At 41.7% G+C, this 24,423-nt stretch overlaps 1 protein-coding gene across 2 annotated transcripts in view; it reads right to left on the bottom strand.

Moving 5' to 3' along the window:
- Positions 1–24,423, bottom strand: part of SYN3 (synapsin III) — a 175,146-nt gene that overhangs the window by 130,653 nt on the left and 20,070 nt on the right. The window contains exons 3-6 of one of the 2 annotated variants that reach the window (XM_042837827.1): positions 20,664–20,755; positions 15,351–15,353; positions 7,965–8,121; positions 1,269–1,358 (exon numbers count right to left, since the gene is read on the bottom strand). In XM_042837827.1, coding sequence (XP_042693761.1) covers positions 1,269–1,358; positions 7,965–8,121; positions 15,351–15,353; positions 20,664–20,755 — 342 coding nt within the window. The remainder of the gene's footprint in view (positions 1–1,268; positions 1,359–7,964; positions 8,122–15,350; positions 15,354–20,663; positions 20,756–24,423) is intronic. The other variant, XM_042837826.1, reaches the window with a different exon arrangement.

Raw genomic sequence — 24,423 nt, 5'->3', positions numbered from 1 at the left:
ATGTAACGATAAATTGCCAGGTAACACATTTGCAATGAGAAGCTTAATCAAGTCTTCCAAAAATACCATTTCTGAAGTGATGGCCGAAGTCACAACTGTCCCCAAAACACTATGCATGCCACAAATCCCTCTTCATAAATAATGAGAATTAAATGCAACAGGATTTATCAATTACTTTGCCTTAAAGATTGGCAACCAACTCTAGCTCGGTATGTAAGGACCATCCATTTCTTTGTCTTAAACGCTCATGCAACTCTCATCACTGCAATACTTGAGTGTTTCAGAGTATGACTGTACTTACCTTCACCACGTACACGTGAAATATGAAAGAGCTGCTGGCCCCATAGCACAGTTAGAGTGCACAGAGTATTGGAGCAGAGAAATGAAAGAACAGCCTTCCAAGGTTTTCAGGTACCTAGTGAGCACTGGTGGGATCTTCTACAAGAAAAAAAGTGAAGCTTCTTCTGGAATTCTGAAGCTCCCCCTGGGTGTTTGTTTCTGCTGCCAGGTCCATAACACCCTATCACGCAGGCTGCCAACTCTGCTCACATTTGCAATCAAGCACAGAACACAAGCCTGGATGGCTCACACATGGGGCCATGGTTCTCACACAGAGGGTCATGTGAACTTGTCAGCCAGGCAGGGAGAGTCACTAAGTCACACATATAAGTTGGGAGGAAAACTCACCAAGGACTAGTTATCCTCGTAAGCAAAAGGAAACAAGGTACTAGCAGCTTTAAATGAAGCCACTCATGTTCTCCAGGACTAACGCCAAGTATGCAGCGGGCATTTGTGCATGTCCCTTTGGAAGGTGCCCTAAGAGGTTGATATGGTGCCCAGCAGCCATGCAACACACTGGGTACTTCGGTGTTGGCAAGAAGATCAGAGCCACTGGGCAAAGTAAACACTACAAGCTGAAACAACCTCTGTTTTTGGAACTTCAGTTTTCTTTGAGTACCCAGTCAAGCTGATAAGTATTTCATGGATGACAACCTCATGACAGACCAAGCAAACTAATGTGAGACAAACTGTTATTTCTGCCCATATCCCAGACATCCTATGTATCGTAAACAACTCCAGTGTGACAGGAGGGGAAACAGTTAATCCATACTTCATGAGCTTTTTTGCATATTGCTTTTGAGCTAGAAATTCTCTGTAAGCAAAAACTGAGGCTCTCCACAGCATACCTAGCGTTCTCTCATGCCCAAATCACATTTACTGCTTCTCCCCCACTCATGCTGGAATCAGAAGAAAGCACAGGTACTCACCATCTGCTTATGGCTCGGGAAGAAAGTTTGCTCCACGAGAGGGAACTTCTCGGGACCCAGCGAGTTGAAGATTTTAATGAGCTGAGAGAACTTGGGAGGGATCAGAGGGGGACAAAAAAAAAAAAAAAAAAGAAAAGGGAGAGAGTAGATGTTAGTGGCCTATTGTGCAACAGGTGGAAGCCTGCAAAGTGTTCTGATACTGGTGAAGAAGGCAAGTGAAAAAAATGAAAAATGTTATTTCCCACATTGCTTTCTTGAACAAAGAGAAGAAAAACAATTAAGAACTTGCACTAGTTACCCAGGGCCAAACTGAACAATATACACAACCTTGGACCAAGAAGAGGAGTTCAGGAGACAGAAGGGGGTCAGTTTGGATTTAGTTATGGATTTACTATGAACAAGCATTAATTTCCCAGAGGTGGCTGGGGAGAGGTTGGTGCCCTTCTTGTTAGAGGAAAGGGCTTAGAGGCATGATCAGGTGGAAAATCAGTGCCCCACTACTGAGCAAAGAGAAACAAAACTGAAACTTTTCCTTGCATCTCTGTCCCATAGCCAAAGTAAAGCAAGACACATCTACCCATGGTGCTGAAGGGAAAGAGAATAGCTAAGGGATAAAATTGACAAGAGGACCACCAGGTCTGAGCACCAGACCAAGGAAGCACGATTGACACTACTTGCAATTGTTATGAACTGAGGGTCTCCCAGCATCCATCCAAACAGAGCAGGAGAAAGGAGACATCATCTCCTAGCCATGCCCCACCTACATGTCCCAGGTAGCCATCGTCCCAGACTGTCAGCTGGAGCTTCCCCATTATCACCATTATTATCATCGTTACAAACTGTTTGTTATTCAGGATTGTGCCCAGCCAGATTGAAAGTTTCCCATGATAAGAGTATTCTGATTTCTAGTTATGTTCCAGAGACCCAACAGAAGTTTAGCACAGTGAGTTCCTGCCCCAAAATGGCAATCTGAATAATCAGACTAATACATACATTGTCTGCAGCCTCCCTACGTAATCTGTCATTGATCAGATGGAAAAAACAACCAAATCTGCCTAAGAGAAATCTGATATCTTGAGATAGTATGATAGAAAAATTTTCCAAAACAGATCTAGTACAGAAAAGGGAATAAGAAGTGACATACATATTAGAAAACCTCCAAATATTAGAAGCAAAAGCAGGGATTCTTCAGAATCACGCATCTAGCTACACCCCTCCCCCTCTGAAGAGATACAGCTCTGTTCCCATGGACAATGCTGACCTGGCAGTGCTGTCAGTGATGTGGTAAGACCAGTCTTGCAGGAAAGGAATGAGGCTGAATACAGTAGCTTGATTATTTTCATGAATGTTGAGAGAATAAAGTGATTGGGGATTGCTTGACAAGAAGTGAGAATCTTGGCTCCTGCTGAGCTGGTAGACATGGATGAACTCACTCCTCATTGGTGTCCTATTTGCAAAGTGATTTAGAAACAGCATCAAGTTTCCAAGTCCTCTGAAATGTGGTAAGATTGAGTTAAACTAACAAAAGGCCCCCAGTCTGGGCCAAGTCTCACTGTAAGTTCTTTATGTAAGTTCCTTCAAGTTTCTCATTAAAGCTAGGGATGCATTCATCTTGAAGGCGATCTTTGTGTCACCTTTATCAGTGGAGGGAGGTGACACATACTTTAGGGGAAGGGAACAGACATCTGGGGAACCGGGAAGAGAAGAGAAAGCCTACTTTCTTCCAATAGTATGGGCTGCCTGATCTTACATGTTCTAGGCACTTCAGGGGAATGGCTAAAGGCAGCAAATGTACCAAGCTTCAACTTCAAGGTTAGACTGCAGATAAAGAGAGAGCTACTGTGATAGAGCTCCTGTCCCACTTCCTGGGCTAGTCTAAGCAAAAGCAATTCTCTGCAAGAAACTGGAACTTGTCTTGAGAAGAAATACCCCTTTGAAAGTTAAAGAGCAATCTATGTGAGGAAAAAAAAAGTGCAACCAGCATGTAAAAAAGAAAAAAACTTTAGCTGCAGGGTGTGTGCCAGACTCAGGCTACATGCTGAAGGGGCAGCTGCCAGCAGATTTGCAAACAAATTAGAAGAATCCTTTTGCTAATCTCATATGTCAGAATGTGGCATTTAAGAAAGCTCAGGAAACAGCAAGAGCTGGCATATCCCATCACTAACACCACCACCCCCTCATATGCATCAGTAGATAAGAGAAAAACTCCCTGTGTGGAATAATTATTGTTGGCAAGAGAGGTATTGATGTTGGGGGAAGGAAGACAGTTTACTTCTCTTTACTACTTGTACTAGAGCTGCACATCCTAGAGAAGAAAAAACAAAGCCCTGTTTTGACTAGCAAAGTGAGCAAACAGGACTTACAATGAAACAGAGACAGGGAGAGGAAGAAAAACACCCAGACTGTGAGCAGCACATGTCTTTCACTGTGTGCAGCACATGTCCTTCACTGCGCACAAATGCAGACTTGCTGAACCACAGACACTGTGATGTTGAGGTAAGATCTGTGTTATACCAGAAAAACAGCACAAACATAATAACTGGAACAGCTGGGTGGCTGACAGGTGGCATCCCAACTTCTTCCTTGGGCTTACTTTTGATGCATGCAAGTGAGAGTCTCAATGATCTGCAAAATTTCTGCCTTTGGTATTGGCCTTTGTGAGTCACTTCCTTTTTTCCTTCTTGGCACTTACTGGACAATAAGTTGGCAGAAACATGCATGTTGCATGGTACAGGATCCTCTTGGATACCCGATGGTAAAGCTCAAGTCATCACTCCCAGTGCGTTTTAGATGGATAGGAATGTTCTCATCAGCAGTCCAACTAGAAATAAATGCTCCTTACACATTTTTGTGTCACTTCTTACTGTCTGTTGCTCCACTGATTTTAATGAGATTGCATTCGGACTGCAGAGCAAAACATGGGGCAAGGCAATATGGCAAAGTCAGGGTTTGAGGCACTTGGAACAGATAAACAAGTGGAAATATCTTGCTTGGCTGCTTAGTTTCAAGGTACTTGCATGGAATCTTTCCAGAGAAATAAGAAGATCCATTCAGAACATCTCAAGTCCATTTGCATATTTTTAAAATGTTTAGGCCACCAGGGAGCCTATGTTCCTCTACAGTCCATAATAGCTTGGCTAGGAGTCTACTTGGACTCTGTAGATGACTGTCATCAAGACTTCTAATTACCTACAGTCTTACAGATGCAAAAGCTGTCTTACAGTTACAGACATTTTCGCATGCAACACTTCGAGCATTGTTCCCACTGGATTTTGTATCATGACTTTTACAACCATATATATATATATATATATATTTATGAATGGTTAAAGCATTGTGTTTCACATGGTTAGACCATTATTTCTCAATAGTTCTGTGATCATCTTAAAACTTAGATGGCTTAGATCTTTCTCTCTGTGTGAGGTCCCCTCACAGTGTTTGATTTTTGTTGTGTTTTTCTTTTCTTTTTCCTTCAGAAATGCGCATGTCAAACTGTGCCTGTGCTTAATGCAAATTTTAACCTTTGAAGAAATGTGTAGTACTGGAAAATGTCATTAAAAAGCAGGGCTGCATGTTTGAGTATACTCAAGGCCAAACTCAGCTGATTGTAATTACAGTTGCTGAGAAAACACTGATGCAAATTGCCAAGAAAAAGCAGTCTCCATTCCATCCCCCTCCACAAAATCATAAACATTTCTATGAAATGGAACTGTTTTTGGAAAAATAAAAGGGAGAGTGAAAAGCACATTTTCCCATGGGGTTTAATTTCATTTCTTCATGCGCCTCAACTGTTTTAGGTCCAAAAATTTTCCAGTAATCTCTGTTAAACGGATGCCTTATTTCAAGATGCCTGTTTTGCAATCAAAGTAGAACATGCACCAAAGTGCTCTGTCCCTATCTCACACTCCCCAGCTATCACAAAAATCTGACTCTCCATCCAGTGAGGCTTTCTGCCCTCAAATGGCCCAGTGCAATCTCTACCTGAGCTAACCTTAATCTGATAAAATTTCAGTTGTGCCAAAAGCCAGCTCAGATCCATTTGAGGCGTTAGATTACTTTAGTGCATTACAATCATTTGTCTTTGAAGGTGATGTGTGCACGGGGCAGTGGAGAAAGGAGGCATTCTATAAACCTAAGTGTTTGGAAGTGGTTTCTCTGACTTATCTGGGAGGTTGTCTGAGCCAGCTGTATTCCCTGTGAGGAAAGCATGGCACAGCACAACCAGACCCAGCATATTTAGACATGAATTACCGGCAGAGCCAATTTATCCCACGCTGCCTTGCCAGCCCTACATTTTTTATTTTTAGTTTTTAGTTTTCTGCAGTGTGCTGAGTTTGTTTTCTTTCACTTCAGACTCTTAAAAATAGGCCTGCCACATCTTGAGGCCCCTGTACACCATACAAAACATAATTAAAAAGAATGAGTTGAAAACAGTTGACTGATACCTGACAGACTCCAACCACAAATGAGATGGAATAGGCCACATGGCGGTCTTCTCAGCGAAAGCTAGCATATTGTGCAGGCTTTTCGTCTGGTCACTGGGGTCAGCATGCTCACAGTCAGAATAACTGTAGAAAACAGCTTGTACTGAACCTACTACCTCTCTCTTCCTCTCCTTTCAATTCCCAGCAACCCTCATGATTCAAATGGGGACTGAGGGCAAACATGCATCATCTACCTGGATGGAAGAGTGAGATGTAAAAGGGAGGTGGTGGAGTCACTGTCCCTAAAGGTGTTCCAGAACTGTGTGGATGTGGCACTGAGGGACATGGTTAGTGGGCATGGTGGGGATGGACTGATGATTGGACTAAATCATCTCAGAGGTCTTCACCAACCTTAGCGATCTGTGACTCTATTTTTTTCTGGACATGAGGACCTGGACTTCCCAGTGCATTACAGCACTGCAACATTTTTGGGTAAGGCAGGACTCTGCCTTTGTCTCAATGGAAACTCCAAATATTGCAAAAAGATTGAAAATTAAGAAGACTTTCAACAATACCAGTACCTTTTTGATAGGAATTGAGTTAAATCCAACACTACACAGTCATGGAAAGAAACATCTGAGTTACTACAGGCCTCATCTGGACTTAAACCACGGGTCTGAAGACTAATAGACTTTTTATTCCAAGAAAACAACAACCAAAAAGTCTTAAGTAAAGAGGGAAGACAGTTAACTCTTGCTGTAAACATTAAGTCCCATCCCAAACTATATTTGTTCAATGAGTAGTGGGAATTCCTACAAACATATCTGAGTTTTCCATGAGGCAGTACGTTGGAAAGAACAATCTCCTTGTCAAATCCACATAGCCTGTAGTTGCCTGCTTCAGACCTAGACCAATGCAGGGGAAATTCCCATTCTAGTAGCAGCAGTGATCAGGGAGGGCAATAAAACTGCTTAGAAGACCCAGATTTGCACTGAAGAAAGGCAGCAGATCTTATTCTTTCCTGCAGGTGCTATGATGGCCAGTCTTACTCCTCAAGCTCTCCAGCTGCTTCAGCTCTTGATGACTTTGAGTTTGTTATAAAATAAATCTGGTTTTAAGGTTTCCTGAGATTTCCAGGTGAACCTGACAAAATTTAAAGAACAGGTAAAGGCGGCTCACAGCATACAATATCACCATAGAATGGTTTGAGGTGAAAGGGACTTAGCTCCAACCCCTCTGCTATAGGCAGGGATGCCTCTGTCTAGACCAGGTCGAAGTTCCATCCAGCTGGGCCTTGAATATTAAAACAGTGTTGTGCTTCCCAGGAATTTATTCAGATCAAGGTGTTTCCAGGACACAGTCTTTCAGGCGGAATGAAAAAACACTATTACAGACTTCTATTTCTTCCTGAAACCACTGAGAGAGCCTGCACTCTTCCCCCTTTCTGCATCTTCCCACGGCCTTTATCATTTTAAATGGATAGACTTACTTGCTGAAGATAACATCTCTACTTCTCCTGCCTTTCAAGAAAGCATCACTCAGAAAAAGGAGGAAGAAAGCATAAAATACATTTTGCTGATATCTCCAGTGCTATTATCTATTACTATTCAAGTATTCTGTCCTACAAGAAATCTAGGTGCTACTGTACAACTGTCTGTGACACAAAGAGTCTGGGAAGAGGTAAAACATGCCTTGCTCAGGGTGAGGAAATAAGCCCCAAGTAATACCAAGATGTCATAAATGAGTAGTGCTGATATTTTTTTTTTTTGTTAACACTCCCTACCAAATTGCTTTAGTGGCTGGGATAGTGGTTTTAGCACCAAAGAATCCAGCTCCTATGAAACAATCCCAAAAGCTGAGCTTAGTGCTTGTAATGCTGTAGTGCTGTAATATGACAGAAAGCACAGCAATAGTAGCAGGGTGGCACAATCCTACCCTGCAGCAAAAGAAAACAAGCTCAAATGCAGAAGCCACAGAAACAAAAGAAGAAAAAGTACTTACCTTTGGAACTCCGCCACTAGGTAGGAAACTCCAGCAAAAGACCCTTGCCTCCATTGCCAACCCTCAGACAAGGGGTGGATCCTGACTCCACCCCTCCTCGTCACTCAGGTGCACTGCATGCAGCTGAGCTCCTCTGGGTTGTCCCTGCCTTACCACCAAGTGCTCAATCACTGGTTCAGGTCATAACTTAGCATTTCCACTACAGTGCTGTATCGGTGCCAGATACCTACTTTGCAGTGCTGACAATTAGCATAGCTGAATCATCACTTACCACCCATGGTTTGCTGCAAAAGTTGTAGATAGAGTAGAGGGAGTTGACCGTGCGGATGCCACCATACTGGAGACCGATGATGAGGCTGCGGAAGTCCTCTCCTAGTGCCATGCTGTAGGCGTGCTGTCGGATCAGGACAAAGTCAGGTCTGAAGGACCTGGAAGAGAGCAGAGGAATAATACTACTTTCCACATTCAGCAACACTTCCAGCCTCTCCCTGATTCTTCTCTGTTTTTCCTCTTTAATTTTCATTAATGTATGTTGTCATCATTGTGCCTTTCCTCACGTGTTGCTTGTGTTAGAAAGTAACAAAACAGATAAAAAAAACCACACCTTAGTCTCAATGAAAAAAAGCAAAAATCCAACATAGCTGCAAATATGAGAGTGTAGGAAGAGGTCAAACAGATCTGCTGCAGTTTCCATATCGCTGAGGCATGCACAGGAACAAGGCACACGTGGGAGCCAAGGGTCATAAATTCACGGGTGGGGGGATTCTCTTTTCTTTCAAAAAGCTTGGCCATATTTGGCAAGCTCATTGCAATGTGCTACGCAGATGAGGGAGCAAATTTGTTTCCTGACGATTGAACTTGATATTGAAGGAATGCCCAGTGGGTGGGAAGATCATGAGGGATTTCAAAAAGCTATTGTACACATCCATGCATTAACATACATTCCTCCTTTAATCAGTTCACTGCGCATGCAGCACATCTCAGGCTCTTATGGCTGCGAGTCAATAAATAAAAGGCAGGCATGGTAATGTAATTAATCAAATGAGCAGAGTCCAGAGCAGAATCCAGCACTGTGATTCATGGTGCGGACTTCCAGAATATTATTTAGCAAGTCTGGAGCTGGGACTCCTATAGTTCAACAGCAGCAGCTCTCAGCAAATCAACAGAAAAGTGAGGCCCTTTCTAGGTAAGCCAAGAGGACACAGATTTGCTTGCAAACAGACAGATCTCATTCCTTGTTGATGCTGTGTTTTTGTAGCCATTCAGAAATCTCTGGAAACAGCAACTGGAAAGAAACACTTTCCAAAATTGAGCTCAACAGTTCATTCTTGAAGGCATATAAGGGTCTTTTCCTCTGAAATGGGGGATTATTTTATACTTTAACAAAGGTTGCATCAAGGACATTGGAAAAAATTCCATTCTGTATTAAAGTTTTTCAGAGAAATGAGCTCTTTAACCAGGTCCCATTACCTCACTACCCTCGAACGTTTTCCTTGCTAAGAGACTATAATTTCAATCCTTTGGATATATGAGCTGGAAATACTTTGGGTTTATGGTCCCTATTTATATTTCCATCATTTTGGCAGGAAAATTGGAGATGGTAAGTCTGGGCCAGATTGTGGCAACAAACTCTGTATACAGAACCCAGAGCAGCTTTGTTGTTTTAGAGCTGTTCTTTTTGTTTGTTGGCCTGGAGCTTTTGTTCTTGCTCTAGGCATGGCAAGGAGCATGCTCTGCTTTTGTGATGCAAGAGGCCAACTTTTGGAAACATTGTGATTCCCTCCTGTGGAGTATTTTAAACTCCAGCATGTTCCCTAATGTACTTGGCACCAAAGGTGGTACTTTCCTCCAGCAGCAAGATGCATAATGAGCATCAGGAGAACTGTGCTATCACTGTGCAGCTGATTTATGGACCTCCCTGGTGTCAATGTTGTTGAGGCAAGCATTGACTCCCTGCTGAGAAACAGCAAGCAAATCCAAATCTTGGAAAGCTTTGGCTGCTCCATTCTTCTGGACTTGCCATGTAGAAAGCAACTGGAGGCAGGCACAGGTCCTCAGGAGGGATTCATCAGCTTCCTATGAACTAGACTCAATGTCTCCATTGAGCTGCTAAAAGAGTTGCAGTGCCTATGTCAGGAGCTTCAGGCACATCCCTCCTTCATTTAGCTTACAGAGCAGATGAAGAAGGAACCAGTCCTGTTTGGGGCTCAGGTCTTCTCCCCAGACTTGACTCAGGGAATAACTATAATTAGCCATGCATGTTAATTAGCCATCCATGTTAAGGCTGCTGCTCTGCTCTCCCCAGAGGGATAATGAAATCATCTAGGTTGGAAAAGACCTCTAAGATCTTCTAGTCCAACCATCAGCCCATCCCCACCATGCTCACTATGTCTGTCAGTGCCACATTCACAGCTATCTTGAACACCTCCACAGACAGTGACTCCATCACCTCCCTAGGCAGCCTGTTTCAATGCATCACCACTCTTGGAGGAGCTCTTCCTAATATCCAACCTGGTTTTTCCTTTGAACATCTATCCAGCATCCCAGACTGCACATGGTGCCATGATGGGAAGGAAGCCTGTAAGGAAGCGTCACCCACTGAGGGGAGAACACAGTGGCTGGGAAGCTGCCTTTAGCAGCTTTAGTTCTGCCAGCCAAAAGCTTAGAAAACAGCTCTTGTCTTTTCAGATCCTGGCAAAGAAAGAGCTTTTCAGCTTAGAAAATGGACACAAGAATACAGAATAGAAGTAGAAAAGCCCATTTTCAAGCTCTGCATCATGTAGGAAGGCAGGGCAGTCTTTCACATAGTAGATGAGGAGTGAATCTCTAGAGTGAAGGTGGATGCTGAATCTCTCTTTTGCACTATGGGACAATGACGATGTTCCCATGGATACTGAGAACAAGGCAGAGGAGTGCAGGGCCTGGGACTAGCTGCGAATAAACAGCAGCCAGAAAGCCCAGAGTCTGTGAAGTGGAAGGCAAAACCAGTGGCAAAATGCGAGATGAGCGCGTAGAAAGGATAGCAGGCAGTAAAAGGAAATTAATAATCATGGTAGGAATGGCAGTGTGAAAACTGAATAATGGGAGTACAAGTGAGATGCAGAGAAAAGGGCTTAATTCACACAAGAGGATTCATGCTTTTTTGTAGATTACTTTTGCAAGCTACTCCTCATTCTTGGAGTGTAAATCTTTAACATAGCGAGTCTTGGATTTGAAACAACCAACAGTAAAACTGCTTTTTTTGCTTGTTCAAACCAACCCCATACCATCTCATACGACAGAAAGTTCAGAACCTTGGCAGAAAGAGAGGTTAGGCAGAAGTCCCACATTTGAAACACTGCTGCCAAAACCATCGGGAGAGCCAAAGTCAGTACCACCTCCTGTGCTGAGGTCCTAAGCACCCCAGCCCATCAGGTCTAGAAGAGCAATGGCAGGAACACAAGCCCTTTGTATTCTCTAGATCTTATTGCTCTCTACAACAACCTGGAGGGAAGTTGGCCTTTTCTCCCATGTAACCAGCAATAGGACTGGTTATATATATAGAGGGAGAGGCCCCAAGTTGTACCAGGGGAGATTCATGTTGAATGCTGGGAAATACTTCTCTGAGAGAGTCAGGTGCTGGATCAGGCTGCCCAGGGATGTGGTGCAGTCAGAAGGTGTTCAAGAAACGTTTAGATGTTGTACTAAGGAACATGATTAAGTGGGAAATATTGGTGATAGGTGGAAAGTTGGACTGGATGATTTTAGAGGCCTTTTCCAACCTTGGTGATTCTATGTAACAACTACTGAGATTTCATTTTCCTCTGGGATGGAAAAGAGAAATCCTTTCAATTCATGTGGCTGCAAACTCTGATGGATGGCACAGCCACAGATGGCACAAGCCTGTTAGTGGTGCACAACAGAATTAGCCACCCCTTGGGAGAAGCAATTCTTAGAGGTGTCCAAGACTCTTTCTCCCTTTACAATGATTGTCTCTTTGTCCCCAAAGGTAGCCATAGACCATGGCAGCCACTCAATTTGCCTCTCCTCCTGGTAACTGAAACCAGACAACAATTGTCAAAGTTAGTCACTTTGGATGCTGATGAGTGTCTGGAAGGGATGTTGCTGGTGCTGTCAATCCTGAGCCTGGAGTCTGATGCAGCTGTGTGAAATGCTAGTTTCATTTAACAAACTCTCTATAAAACTCATTCCAATGTACTTGGAAGTTTTCTTTCTTTCTTAGTGGTAAAACTATATTTCAGAGACCAATCCAAGTATAAAGCCTGGATCCAAAATACCTAATACTTTAAAGGAAGGAAGAGATCTGACCACAGAATACTCATGTACTCTAAAGTCTGTGACAGCATTATCTGTCTCGGTAATGGTGTCATCATAAGTGAAGGAACATAATTTAAGAGATCACTGATGATGACTATGAATGTTAACCATCTCAGGAACAGCAGTTGGTATTCTGGTGACTCTGGGTCTAACTTCTTGAACAATAAGAGAAGAATCTTGTTAGCTCTGAACTAACATATCTCTGCAGAAAACAAGTCTCTAGCCACTGAATGGATAGAGAAGAGATGATAACAGCAAATCCTGCTGGGAGACTTTGTGCCTAAAGGAGATTTCCTATTTCTTATTTCTGATTATAGACAAGAATTGAGCTTGTTTCCTGGCTCTTCAGCTATTCTCTCTGAAGCACAAAGAGCTTGATGGGCATGAAGAAAGAACATACAAGAATAGAGGATGTTGTCAAAATATCCTTGAAGAATCCCTTCCATCTCCAACTGTGAACAGACATCTTCAGCCAACTCAGATACCTCAGCACCATGAAGAATTCAAAGCAATTTTTGCCTATGCTCTGGAAGGAGGATGGGCTCTCCTGCTCTTTCTTGAAGAGTGCCTGTCTTAAAAGGCACTTCATATCAAAAGGAAAAGATCTTCCTTGGACACTGATGAGGGATATCCTTATTTCAGGATCTGCCACTTCTCCGTTATTCAAAGAGACTTTACTCAATTTGCTGACACTTCCTATTAATGAGCACATTTTTTACTAAGTTGTCTTCTACAGCTTTCCTATCAGCTTGGCATGCAAGGGAGAGGAAGAAAAGTGTGTAATTATGCAATATGATACAACAAGTTTTACATTATTGGGAATTAATGGAGCCTTCAGGCAAGCTTTGGTGGCACAAGTCCAAACACTAAGTGACTGCAACTACCTGAGAAGAGCAGTAATCCCTCCAAATATGCAGTGCCTCAGGTATCTGAGAGCTAATTGAAATGGCATTTATAAATAGGAACGAGTGTTTCATTTATTTATTTATTTTTGCCTTACCCATGTGTTAATGGTATTAAGTTACTGAAAAGTAAGAAGAAATCTTACATGTTCATGTTATATTGGATGTTATGGTGCAATGGGTAATTTGCTAATAAAAAAATCTCTTTCAGTCTTAACCTCATGATGTCATTTTCCACAGAAAGGAGTAAACATTGCTGTGTTTATTCAAAGAAAGAATGAACGTAAGATTAGGCAGAGCTGGTTCTTGAGAAACAAGAAAGTATCACAGAACAGAGAAAGGTCCAACTTTACAGGGCTGAAGGAGAGGAACATGGAGTCTTTTGTGACAGTGTGATCAAGAAATGTCTTGGGGAAAGCCATGGGATGTGGGAGAGATCAGTGTAGAAAAAGCAGCAGGAAACAGGAGGCATGGTTGCAGTAGGACCAGTAACTGTATAAATACAGACAAGGACACCTTGGCTCTGATCAGAGGCTCTAATTTGCTACTCAGCAACAGACCGATAGTTAGTGAGCTATAAAATCACATCATACACGCTCCAACATTTACTGTTGCAATCTCTGAAGTCTCTTACGTGTTTTACTTGAATACTGATTGACCTTGACGAAGAAAAGCATGTAGATCCTGTTGATGTGTCAGGGAAATAACAGTCACACTTCCAACAGCAGCTTGCCTTTAAAACACATGCGATCAAAGCCTTCACAGAAGGAGATCCAGGTACTTTCCAACAGCACAGATTTATGTCAGAGAGGATCTCTGGAGATTATCTAGTCCAATACACTGCTCGTTTAAGGACAACATTTAAAGTTACAAGAGGTTGATCAAAGTCTTGTCTGGGCAAATTTTGAATATTTCCAAGGATGAAGATCCCCGAGTATTTGACCAATCATCCTTATGAGCTTCCAGTCAACATCACTCTAGTCCACCAGTGTCTTTTTTAAACTGGAGGGTGCTTACAGCTGGACTCAGTACTTCAGATGTGAACAGTGTCTCATTAGCTATACTCTTACTAATGCCCAGTGAGCCATTAGGATACTTCATCACTAGTGCCTAGTGGTTCAGTAGCCCATGAAGTCTTCTCACTCTCCAACTTGCTGCCATCCAACAGCTTGCTGAGGCTGCACTCTGTCCAAGCAGTGGATTGCTAATGAGGCTCTAACTTGATGAGAATTGTACAGGTGCAGCATGACTTCGCCCTTAACATCTCCATTTGTCCTTTCCTAGACAAAGCCATAGTAAAAAGCATGCATAAAGGAGACAAACTAAGGCAGAATTGGAAAAAATAGCTGATCAAGACTGAAACAATCTACAACAGTTCTTAATCATTCCTGTGTTCAGTCCAGGATTAACTAATTAATGAGTGCTCTAAGCCCCTGGCAACACACTTTTTATTGGAAAGGATTACTGTAAATGTGAAAGGGGCCAGGGAACAGTTTAGTCTCGGAGATGCTCCCCACCCCTGTCTGCTCAGAGTGACTTGCTTTCTGGCAGCTGTCTGCAGGCCAAATGTTTTCCCAATAACTGTCAGCATCCTGCCTGCATGTCAGATGGGTGCCAGCTGCTAGGGAGGTGAAGGGGGACATTATTCATCTGGGAGATCAGTAAGCCCCAGTGGGAGAAGTAGGCCTCCAAGCAGCTGGTCAGCAGCAGGAGCTGAGGTGGAGGCAACTGAGAATAAGTAAATAAGCACATTATAACTTCCTTGCTCTTTGTTATTTCCAGCTTAAAATAGAAGAGGGGAACAGGCAGGTGAGGAGCAGGAAGACATTATCCTCACCCACATAGGAATCATTTCTCCATTTGTAGACATTTATTGGAGGTGATGATTTGATTCACGTGTGACTGCAGCTTGCCAGGATCCAGACTACTTATTTCTTTATGCCAGTCCTTTTTCTCTGCAGAATATGTTGGTGAGGGAAACGGCCATTTGGGACTTTGGCGTTTTGTCTTAAGTACACTTCTAAAAGCTCACATGTGATTACACAACCCCGTCTCCAATTAGAATACAAATTGCCATGTCAGTGATACAAAATTATCTCCCAAACGTTGCTCAGTGTTATATATATGTATAGCATGTATATAGCACAGATTGTACCTTGTGGCACATGAATCTTGGGAGAACTATATGATCAATATATTTTTCTTCTTCTTCTTTTTTTTTTTCCTAGGGACCTAAACCTTCCCAATCAATTTTTCCCTTCATCATGCATTTCTGCAGAAATCTGAAGAATTTTAAAGCAACAAATAAATAACAAAAAAGACATTTTCTGAGAGTCTCCCAGTTAAATCAAGAGTTAAATTTTAAAAGGTAGGGACAACATAGTTCTTTCTTGACACAAAATTCCTTGAAGGCAAGAAGCTGGATGGCAACCTACAACCTACTGATATGTCCTACACCAGCAACAAGGATCAGCTACTGTCATGACCTTCCTGGATATCTGCTGGTAGAAGAACTGTGAGGAATCACTAGCTCCTGTGAAAGAATGGTCTTAAAGAGACAAGAAAATGTCCACTTCCTAGCGATGTGCAGCTGCTGTGGTTTTATGATTTTTGTTATCAGTATTCCACATCACAACATCATGTAGTGTACTGGGAGTTAAAGAGTTAATGTTCCAGTTCCATGTATTGTCAACAGTTCTGGGTGCCTCTCTCAGAAGAGAAGACGTGAACTACAGCTCCGAATTCCCCAGTGAAAAAGGATTTGTTTCCATGTGCTGTGGTTGTACTCATCTTTTCATCAAAGTTCCCTTTGGGAAAAAAAGAGCACTTTTGGATCTTTGTGTATGTAGGATGGTGATTCAACAGGCAGATGACATGCTATCAGTGCACAGAGCTTAGTATAAGCACTGAATAGCTGAAAACAGTGCTAGTTAGAGGAACAAATGGAAGAAACAGAACATTCATGACCCACTACAGCTGTGAGTGATGAAGGCACAGCACCCAGGATGAGCTGGATAACACATAGGTTTTTAGAACCATAGAAACCTTAGAGTTGGAAGGGACCATTATGGGTCATCTAGTCCAACTTCCCTGCAATGAACAGGGGCACCGCAGCTAGATCAGGTTGCCCAGGGTCTTTACCAACCTCACCTTGAAAGTCTCCGGGGATGAGGCAACAAAACAACTCCGGGCAACCTGTTCCTTACTGTAGAAAACCTTTTTCTCATATCTAACCTAAATCTCCCCTCTCTAAGCTTGAAACCATTTCCACTTGTTCTATCATCACAGTCCCTGCTAAAGAATCTGTCCTTTTCTTTCCTATGGCCCCCTTTTAGATGCAAGTTCTTTACCATTTGAACACTCCACCCATCAAATCAATACCTCTCTGATTTGGAAAGAAGAATGTTGTGGAGTACTGTGTCAAAGACCATACTGAAGTCCAGATAGATGACAACAGAGGCTCTTCTTTTGTCCATTAATGCAATATATTATCATAAAAGGCCACTAGGTTAGTCAAGCAGGATTTGCCTTTGATGAAGCCATGCTTGTTCTCCCATACCACCTTCCTCTCTTCCATGTACCTTAGCATAGCTTTCAGGAGGATCCGCTGCTCAACTTTTCCCAGCACAGAGGTGAGACTGACAGGTCAGTAGTTCCTGAGGTCATCCTTTTTACCACTCTTAAAAATGGGTGTGATGTTGTCTTTTTTCCAGTCACCGGGGATTTCATGTGATTGCCATGACTTTTCAAATATCATTGAGTGGTTTGGTGACTACATCAGCTAATTCCCTCAGGATTCTGGATGCATCTCATTGGGACCCATTTTATACTGAGCAGCTACATTCAGGGGAGGCCTGAAAGATTAAATGCCACCCCATTTCTGGGGTTTTCCCATAGAAAGGGTTTGTCCCATATGCTTGGCTTCTCTCTGCTTCTCTGTCTATTTTGTCACCCCTTTCCACTTGCCAGGGCTGTTGCTTCACACAGGGCCTCTTGATCCAGATGATGGGCACCTCTTAGTCCATCAGCCGTTGTACTGTGGTGCTACAGTGAGGTCTGCAACAGAACTTCACAGTGGTAGGTCCCATGTAGACATACCAAAATGTGGCCTTGATGATGATACCAATTTTTGCCCTTGATGATCATCCCCAATGGCAACAGAGCCAGCTCCACAGGGAGACAGGAGATGAGAGCAGTCTGGCCCATGATTAATTTATATCCTTAAAAGCCTGTAATGCTCTCAGAGACATTAGTATTCCCTATATAAGAAAACTGTCCAGTTTTCTTATATAAGGCATATCCCTGCCCACATCCACTGGAATTAATAGCTGAAGCCTTGTAAAGCCCAAAAGGCAAACAGAAAACTGTGTTTAATCTAATGCAGAGGCTGAGATCATAGTTTAGTAGTCTAAGTGTTGTCAGAAGCAGAGACAGCTCAAATTCTCATTTATACTGAGACACTTTTATAATATCCTGAAAGTATAAATGCACCTCAGAATGGGTGCAGTGCCAGCACTGACAGCCTCTTTGCACTATGGAAATGTTGGTAAAAAAGGCCCTTCAGGGAAATGAAGAACAAATGGAAACAAAAATCCCACTCTTTACATCTAAACTCAGTAGAGATGACACAACCTAAGAGCTTTCAAAGGTACATTAGACTCCAGACAGTTTAGTATGAGTGTGTGTGTGTGCATATATGTCTGTAGGTCTGTAAAACAGGAAGTAGTGGATGCTTTGGAAGGAAGATAAAGGATCCACCCAAATGATATAAAAGCAGGCATCACCCATGCTTAGTTTTTTTCCACACTGCTTAATTACTTCACAATGGTCCATTCATTGCACCCAGAAAGGCTGCCGTTTCTCAGTTGAAGGGGTCACTCTAAGTCAGTGAGAGATTTTCTGGGATGAACGAGTACCATCTCCTGTTTCCCACATTTGAGATTTCACTGGGGAATCTCTGATGCCAACTGTACCCAAAGAAGTGCCAGGATAACAAGGACCAAGACACAGAAGCTTCTCTGACTGAGCCCCAAGTGCCCTGCTCATCCCTCTGCTCTGTTCCCAGTCAAGACTTGAGGCAGGAGGTCACACACTGAAATAGGGAAATGGTGGAAAATTAGTGAGATGTTCTATCACAAGCTCTTTGTTTTCTAACTATGAATAAAGCTTGCTGAATGGAGTGCTGATGGAGGCATTGTGTACCGTGGTGGAAATGGCACAGCGAAACACATGCAATTTTGCAGATTTATAATATTCTCTATCTCCAGCATCCCATTTCAATGAGACTGCCTCAATCATGCTATACTACAGATGTGCAGAACTTAATAGATATATAAAGGAGTTCTGTTGCTGCAAAACTGAACACTGGGAGATACGTTTTTACAAAATTTAAGCAAGAAAAATGATGCATGCTTCAGTTATGTTGTTCGCAAACTTATTAGGTAGTTTCTTGTTTAAAGATACACGGGCTAGTAGTTGTGAAAGTCTATATACTTCCAGTTCCTTGCTCTCTTTAATTGACAACGATTGTATCTTCTCAACAAAAGAAGGTAAAAGAGCTACAGCCCTTTCTTTGTGAAGCTCAAATCAGTTTACACAGGGTGTATGAGAACGACTTAAATCTAAGGTGGCAGAAGGGATCAAGAGATCAGGAAGGAAAGAGTTTTCCTTCTACCATATGACAGAAAGTCCCCAGTCTAAAGGAGGTAGGAGATCTGCTGCAATATGACATAATTTAATAGGCTAAGAGTTCAATTAACATTACACAAGACTGGAGAGAAAATCCCAGTAGTTGTTTTATTATTACTCTTAAGTGTTTATTGTTTCATTGATTTAAATTCCACTGGCTTGTAATGTATTTACTATTTTTAGACCAATCTGCCACCTCTCTGTGCTCCCAGAGGCTACAGCATCGACGGTAGTTTGATGTGTTGAAATGCTATACACATCTCTACACAGGCAGAAGCAAATCCTCCTCTTCCATAAGCACTCACAGATGTAAACACAAAAAGCTGAACTGCTGCCACTCACAGAAAAATTTACATTTACATATATATAAATATATACTTCATATATAAATAGCCACACGAGGTTAGTTTTTATATATGTGTATTAACCAGGAGCAGAAACATGAACACCGTGCTTCAGACACTCCTGTGAAATAAATTTTGTCTTCAGTTTCAGTTTAATAGCTGATGAATTTTCTACTAGACACATGAATGGCTTTGGGAGGAAAAGCATGGGAAGGAAAATGAAGATGTGATCAACCTAGGAAATGGTTCTTGGGAAGCCTTCCAGCGTTGTGAGCAAGTGAACAAAAGAGTGCATTAGCACTGTGTACCGTCTGATGGATGCTCCAGTGGTAGGTTCATAGGACATTTGCTGACTTTAACTGAGAAACAGACATTCATGGACTGAAAGAAAGCAAATGGATATAACAGACCTGACATTTACAGTTTTTAGCAGACACTCTTGTAACTGTGCCAAAGAAAGAATGGAGACTTGTGGACATTCTGAGAGATGTCAAGGCCTGTAATGAATTCACGGACCACAGTCACAGCTAACTGACAATGACAAGCACTGTTTTGGAAATGTTGTCCTGAGAAATGAAACTGAGCTCAGCACTGTCAGAATCGCCATTTTTCATATGCTCTAATAATCCCTTTCAAAAATCTCCCTGCATTATATCTTATATATTTGTAACTCTATTTCTGAACAAGAAGCAAATAAACAAAAGTGTTGATTAAATGTGTGAACATCATTAAATTTCAAGATGTCATATACATCAAAAAGTGTATGTAGAAATGTAGAAAATGTAGAAAATGAAGTAGGGAGGCTAGAAAAATGGATTGGGAAACTGGCAATGAAATTTCAATCAAATAGGGAAAAGCTTTTGTGTCAAAAATAAAATATAGAGTTGAAAGATTTAATGACAGAAACTAATAAATATGTAGACTTGCAAATAATAAAGTGGAAGGTAGTATCAAGGCCCTGTAAACAGCATTTTTCCATCATATCTTCCATATGACTTCCTACGCTGCTCTTTGTATAGCACCAGTAACAAGTCAAAACTGCAGGCACTCTGGTGTCCAAAAGAAAAGAAACAATGTGAAATAAAAATAGAAATAAAGTGAATTGGATGTGTAATTGGGAAAGCATTGCTCAGGAAGAATCTTTGCAGCTACTGCAAATTATGAAGTAATGTTAGCAGGGAAAATCATTACCAAATGATAAGGTATTACCTGTGAGATATATATCAGAGTAAGGCTAAAGCATAGAGAATCTAATGCAAAAGAGGTGAGATTTAAGGGGCAAGTTGGGAAGAGAAGACGTATTCATAGAAGGGCTTTGTGTTTATTGCAGTAACAGTCTACCAGCATCAGGATCTACACAGGTAGACTAATGAGTGGAAGGCACTGTTTACAGTGAAAGATGGTTGGTAGAACAGGAGACATAAATGAACAGAAATAAAGATTAATCATCTCCCCTTTATTAGGAGATGTAAGACTAAAAAGAGCCTAAAGATGAGGGATGAAGGATCTGGACTGGAAGCAATGACTAGATGGCACAATGTGCAATTGAGACCTGGTACAAAACCACTAGTATCAAATCAGACTTTCCATCTCTTCTGGGAAACTTCCAGATCATCATAACTGTTCTCCTTCTAATACCAGCCAGAGCCTGAAATCATCCTGCTTGCTCTCAAGTCTCTCCAGAAAATCCAGTTTTCAAGAAAAGTTGGTACTACTCACCTTACCACCTTGGTGCCATTCCTCATGACCTGCATGTCCACCATGCAGCCACCGGTGACATAAGCAGCCAGGTTCAGCTCAGAGAACTCAGCCTGGGGTAGAGCAAAAGGACAGAGCATTATTCAAGGGCAGCAGAGACATAAACTCATCAACACCCAATTGTCTTTTTTTTTTTTTTTTTTTAATTTACTTTTTTCCCATGAGGCAATGGGAGATCCAATTCCATCTGATTTACCCCAGAGAAGCTGCAGAAATATTTATGAGTCCCACACTTCAGGTGCGCAAGTTTACAGGATTAAGCTTATTGCAGTAATAAATACTGAAGGAATTAAGAATAAGCAAGATGAAAAACGCATACAGGAAAGAATAAAAATAATAATAAAAAGAGGTAAGGTCATTTGAATTCAAATTCCAAGTTTCCACTTGGAAACATTCATTTAGAATTATTTCTGAGTTGGCTGCTGTGCTGCTGGCCAGTCATAAAGATAATAATAATACAAATGGTTTAAACCTCCTTTAATAGCTAAAAATCCTCATTATGCTGTAGAGAAGTGATAAGCAGATGCACCCACATGATGCAATTCACTTATTAAGATTTTAACTCTTAAAGGATTAGAAAAGCCAGATAGGCTGTTAACAGTACTCTCATTTATTGAAACATTTTATCTTCTAAAAGAGGTGCAACTTACAAGTCTGGAAGGGTTGGCAAGGAATATTTAAGCTTTGGGGGAGAAAAAGGCAAATGTGCACCAGGTGATTCTGACTGCAGAGGGTGTCAGTGAAAGTTAACACTCAAATCACTGTGATTAACAGGGTGAGAGGTGTGATGACCTGTGGTGAGGCAGCTGGTCGTGCACCCAACAGGCAGGAATGTAGCAAGGCTTGCGGGTTCAAGCCATTTGGAGCAGGAGGAGAACGTTGGATTTAGCTGCTCTGCACAAGACTTGGGCTCCAAACCCTAAAATTGTCCTTTATGAGGCAAGTGAATAGATCTCAGACTTGCATAACCTGTTCATTTATTGTCTTCACTGGTGCACCATACAGTATTTTGCTTCCCATCATGATGCAAACACATCCTTATGGATCCAGAACTACTGGGCTTGCCTGATCAAGCTGTGGTTTACCTATGTTTATAAATAATCAGATTTCAGTTTTCCAGACAGAAATTTGTATTTGTTTGTATTTGTTTTCTTCTCTTTCAACAGATAATTTTCCCCTTCTCACTAATGACTTTCTTTCAGAATTAGTTTTGTGGGGACTGGGCAGCAGTTAATCATCTTCTAACTTGTGGCTACTTAATAACAGAGCGCTAACGTGGCGTTGCTAATCCTTGTGATTTTATTGAGATCCTTGCAGTATCTAATATTCTTCTGAAATTTCTACTAGTTGGAACTGCAAGACAGTGCCAGGAACAACTTTCACACAGAAGAAAACCCACCAAAAATAGTAAAAAAGAAAAAAAAACATGTTTTGTCCTCATGGAAAAAGCTTGTAGATGGAGAACTGGTGCACCTGTAAAGATTTGTAGGCCAGACGATAAATGAAAAAATCACTTCCAACTTTCATTTTATATAATCTGTGTAATTTTAAAGCAGTGACTGTAGATTGGTAACCTGATGATGTAATGAAATTTCATGTCTGCAGCCCTGTGTAAACTTTTCAAAGCAACACCCTTACATGATCTTACATCACTGTAACTCCCAGTTATAACAGAAGGAGGGGGAAAATTCCTGTTGCCAAGAATAAAATCTTATTTCATGCACACACACACACAGGTAGTGGGTTCATGTGACTTGCTGGCCTTCTCTTATGAGATTGCATGGCCTTTGTTTTAGCTGCAGACATACCGCTTAGGTTAGTTGATCTTCAGAGATTATAATGGATCAGAGAGAAGAAAATATGTATTTCAAAAGTCATCTGCATTTGAAATGTTTGAAAATCTCAATAGATATAGGGATTAGTTCACCTTGAACAAATTCAAGGAGAGGAGATGCCTTCGGTACTATCCATAATGTCCTCAGGGTGTCTGATGAGAGTGCAATATAACACATCTGCTTGCTAGCGTATACGTGGGCTTAGTAAGCTGGGGAAAGGAAAGGATGTGTTTCCCACCTCTGTGGCTGTCTATTCCTCAGAGTTGTCCCACTTAGGATGTTACTTTGCACCTTCAGTTTATGCAGCTGAGGGACATCTCATCCAACATGAAAGCCAGCTCTAGAGAGGTAAGTTTTGGGCTTGTGTTTTCATGGTTTTTATGCTCTTCTTCCAAAGTGGTTTTGTTCTAACATTTGGATTTGCCAGGAGTGAAAATGGGCATTCCTCATATACAGCCAAACTAAGTCAGCCTGACAGGCGTTGCTCCGCAGCAGTCAGACCAAACAAAGCCATGCTCAGACACCTGACATCCAAACAGGCTTGAGAACCCTCTGAGCTGGTAAGTACTTCATACCAAACTGCCAGGACCAATTTCAGGCCTGTTTATGTCAAGAGCCAGAAGAAAGGGAGAAATCCCCTTTGGCTGGCAACCATTGTACTGGGCACCCTGGCAAGAATTAAGGAGCAGAGAAAGGGTTTGCAGGGCTCTGCACAACCCCAGCCCCAAAACAACTCCAATATGCAACCACAGCTGAGTCCTAACCTTCCCCTGGCATCCACTTCTGTTTTAACAGACTAAGTTAAGGACCACTGCTGCTCTTATGCTTTGTCCCATCTGACAGTCTGCTGCTAGACGGCGTTTGGAAGAAGGCTGAAAATTTCAGTCAGCAGAAATTGTTTCCTGTTGATTTTCCAATGCTCCCTGTATTTTTAACTTTGTGGGTTTTGTAGCCTGATGACTTCCCCTGGCTGGGATTTTAAGTCTGAGATCATCCCCAGCCTGCTCTTACCTTGCAGACAAAGAAAGCAGCCCATGCAGATTGTGACAGGTAACTATGCACAGAACAGGATAGTGCAGCTCTCCATTGCCTTGAAGAGTTACTCATATTAGGACTCATCAAGTATAAGGCAGCAAAACATTAGCCAGATGGTGTTTTATACTTGCTTTGCAAACGGTGCCAGTGGCTGCAAAAACATTCAGAACAAGAGAGAACCACGTGTGACAAATGTGACACAACCTATTTTCTATGATAATGTAATACAGACTGTGGGCCTGGGAGTATATTTGTACCTTTGCGAGTCTCAGATTTGAAAGGACTATTCTATTAAAAAATGCCTATTATTTCAAGTATTTGGAATCACAAATCTCTCCAGTTCACTTGGACTCAGTCTCAAGCTACTCTCAGTTTGTCCCATTAGTGTTCTCTAGATACTGAAGATCTTTCTGTTGAGATATTTTAGGGTTTCTGTTTGCTGAGAATAAAACAAAGAGGCCATAGATTTTAAAGATTCCTCGGATACAAATGTTCAGGCTAGATTTAAAATATTTTTTGCAGAATTGGGGTGGAAGGACTTCAAGATATCATGCAAACTGTTTCTCCTTCCTAAGGCAGGATTAGTTCTACCTCTGCCATTGTGTGCAGATGCTACAGAAAAATTCTTCCATGTGCAATGATCCTCTTTAGACAATCTGTGCTATAACAATCTTGGAAAGTTTTCCAGAAGTTTAACCCGAATTTCTCTTGATTTCTTAAGCCCACTGCAGAAGTTGAAGGCTTGAAGTTACCCTTTTATTTATTTACCTATTTATTTATTTATTTATTTTTCTTAGACAGAACAACCTCATTCCTGTAAGATTTTCTTGTAGGTGGTGTTTAGCAACACA

This window comes from Centrocercus urophasianus, unplaced genomic scaffold (genome assembly GCF_019232065.1).
Source record: "Centrocercus urophasianus isolate 14NV4802_14NV808 unplaced genomic scaffold, USGS_Curo_1.0 seq_73, whole genome shotgun sequence".
NCBI lineage: Eukaryota > Metazoa > Chordata > Aves > Galliformes > Phasianidae > Centrocercus > Centrocercus urophasianus.
The sequence above is the reverse complement of the archived record's forward strand: the minus strand, read 5'-3'. Positions and strand labels throughout refer to the sequence as shown.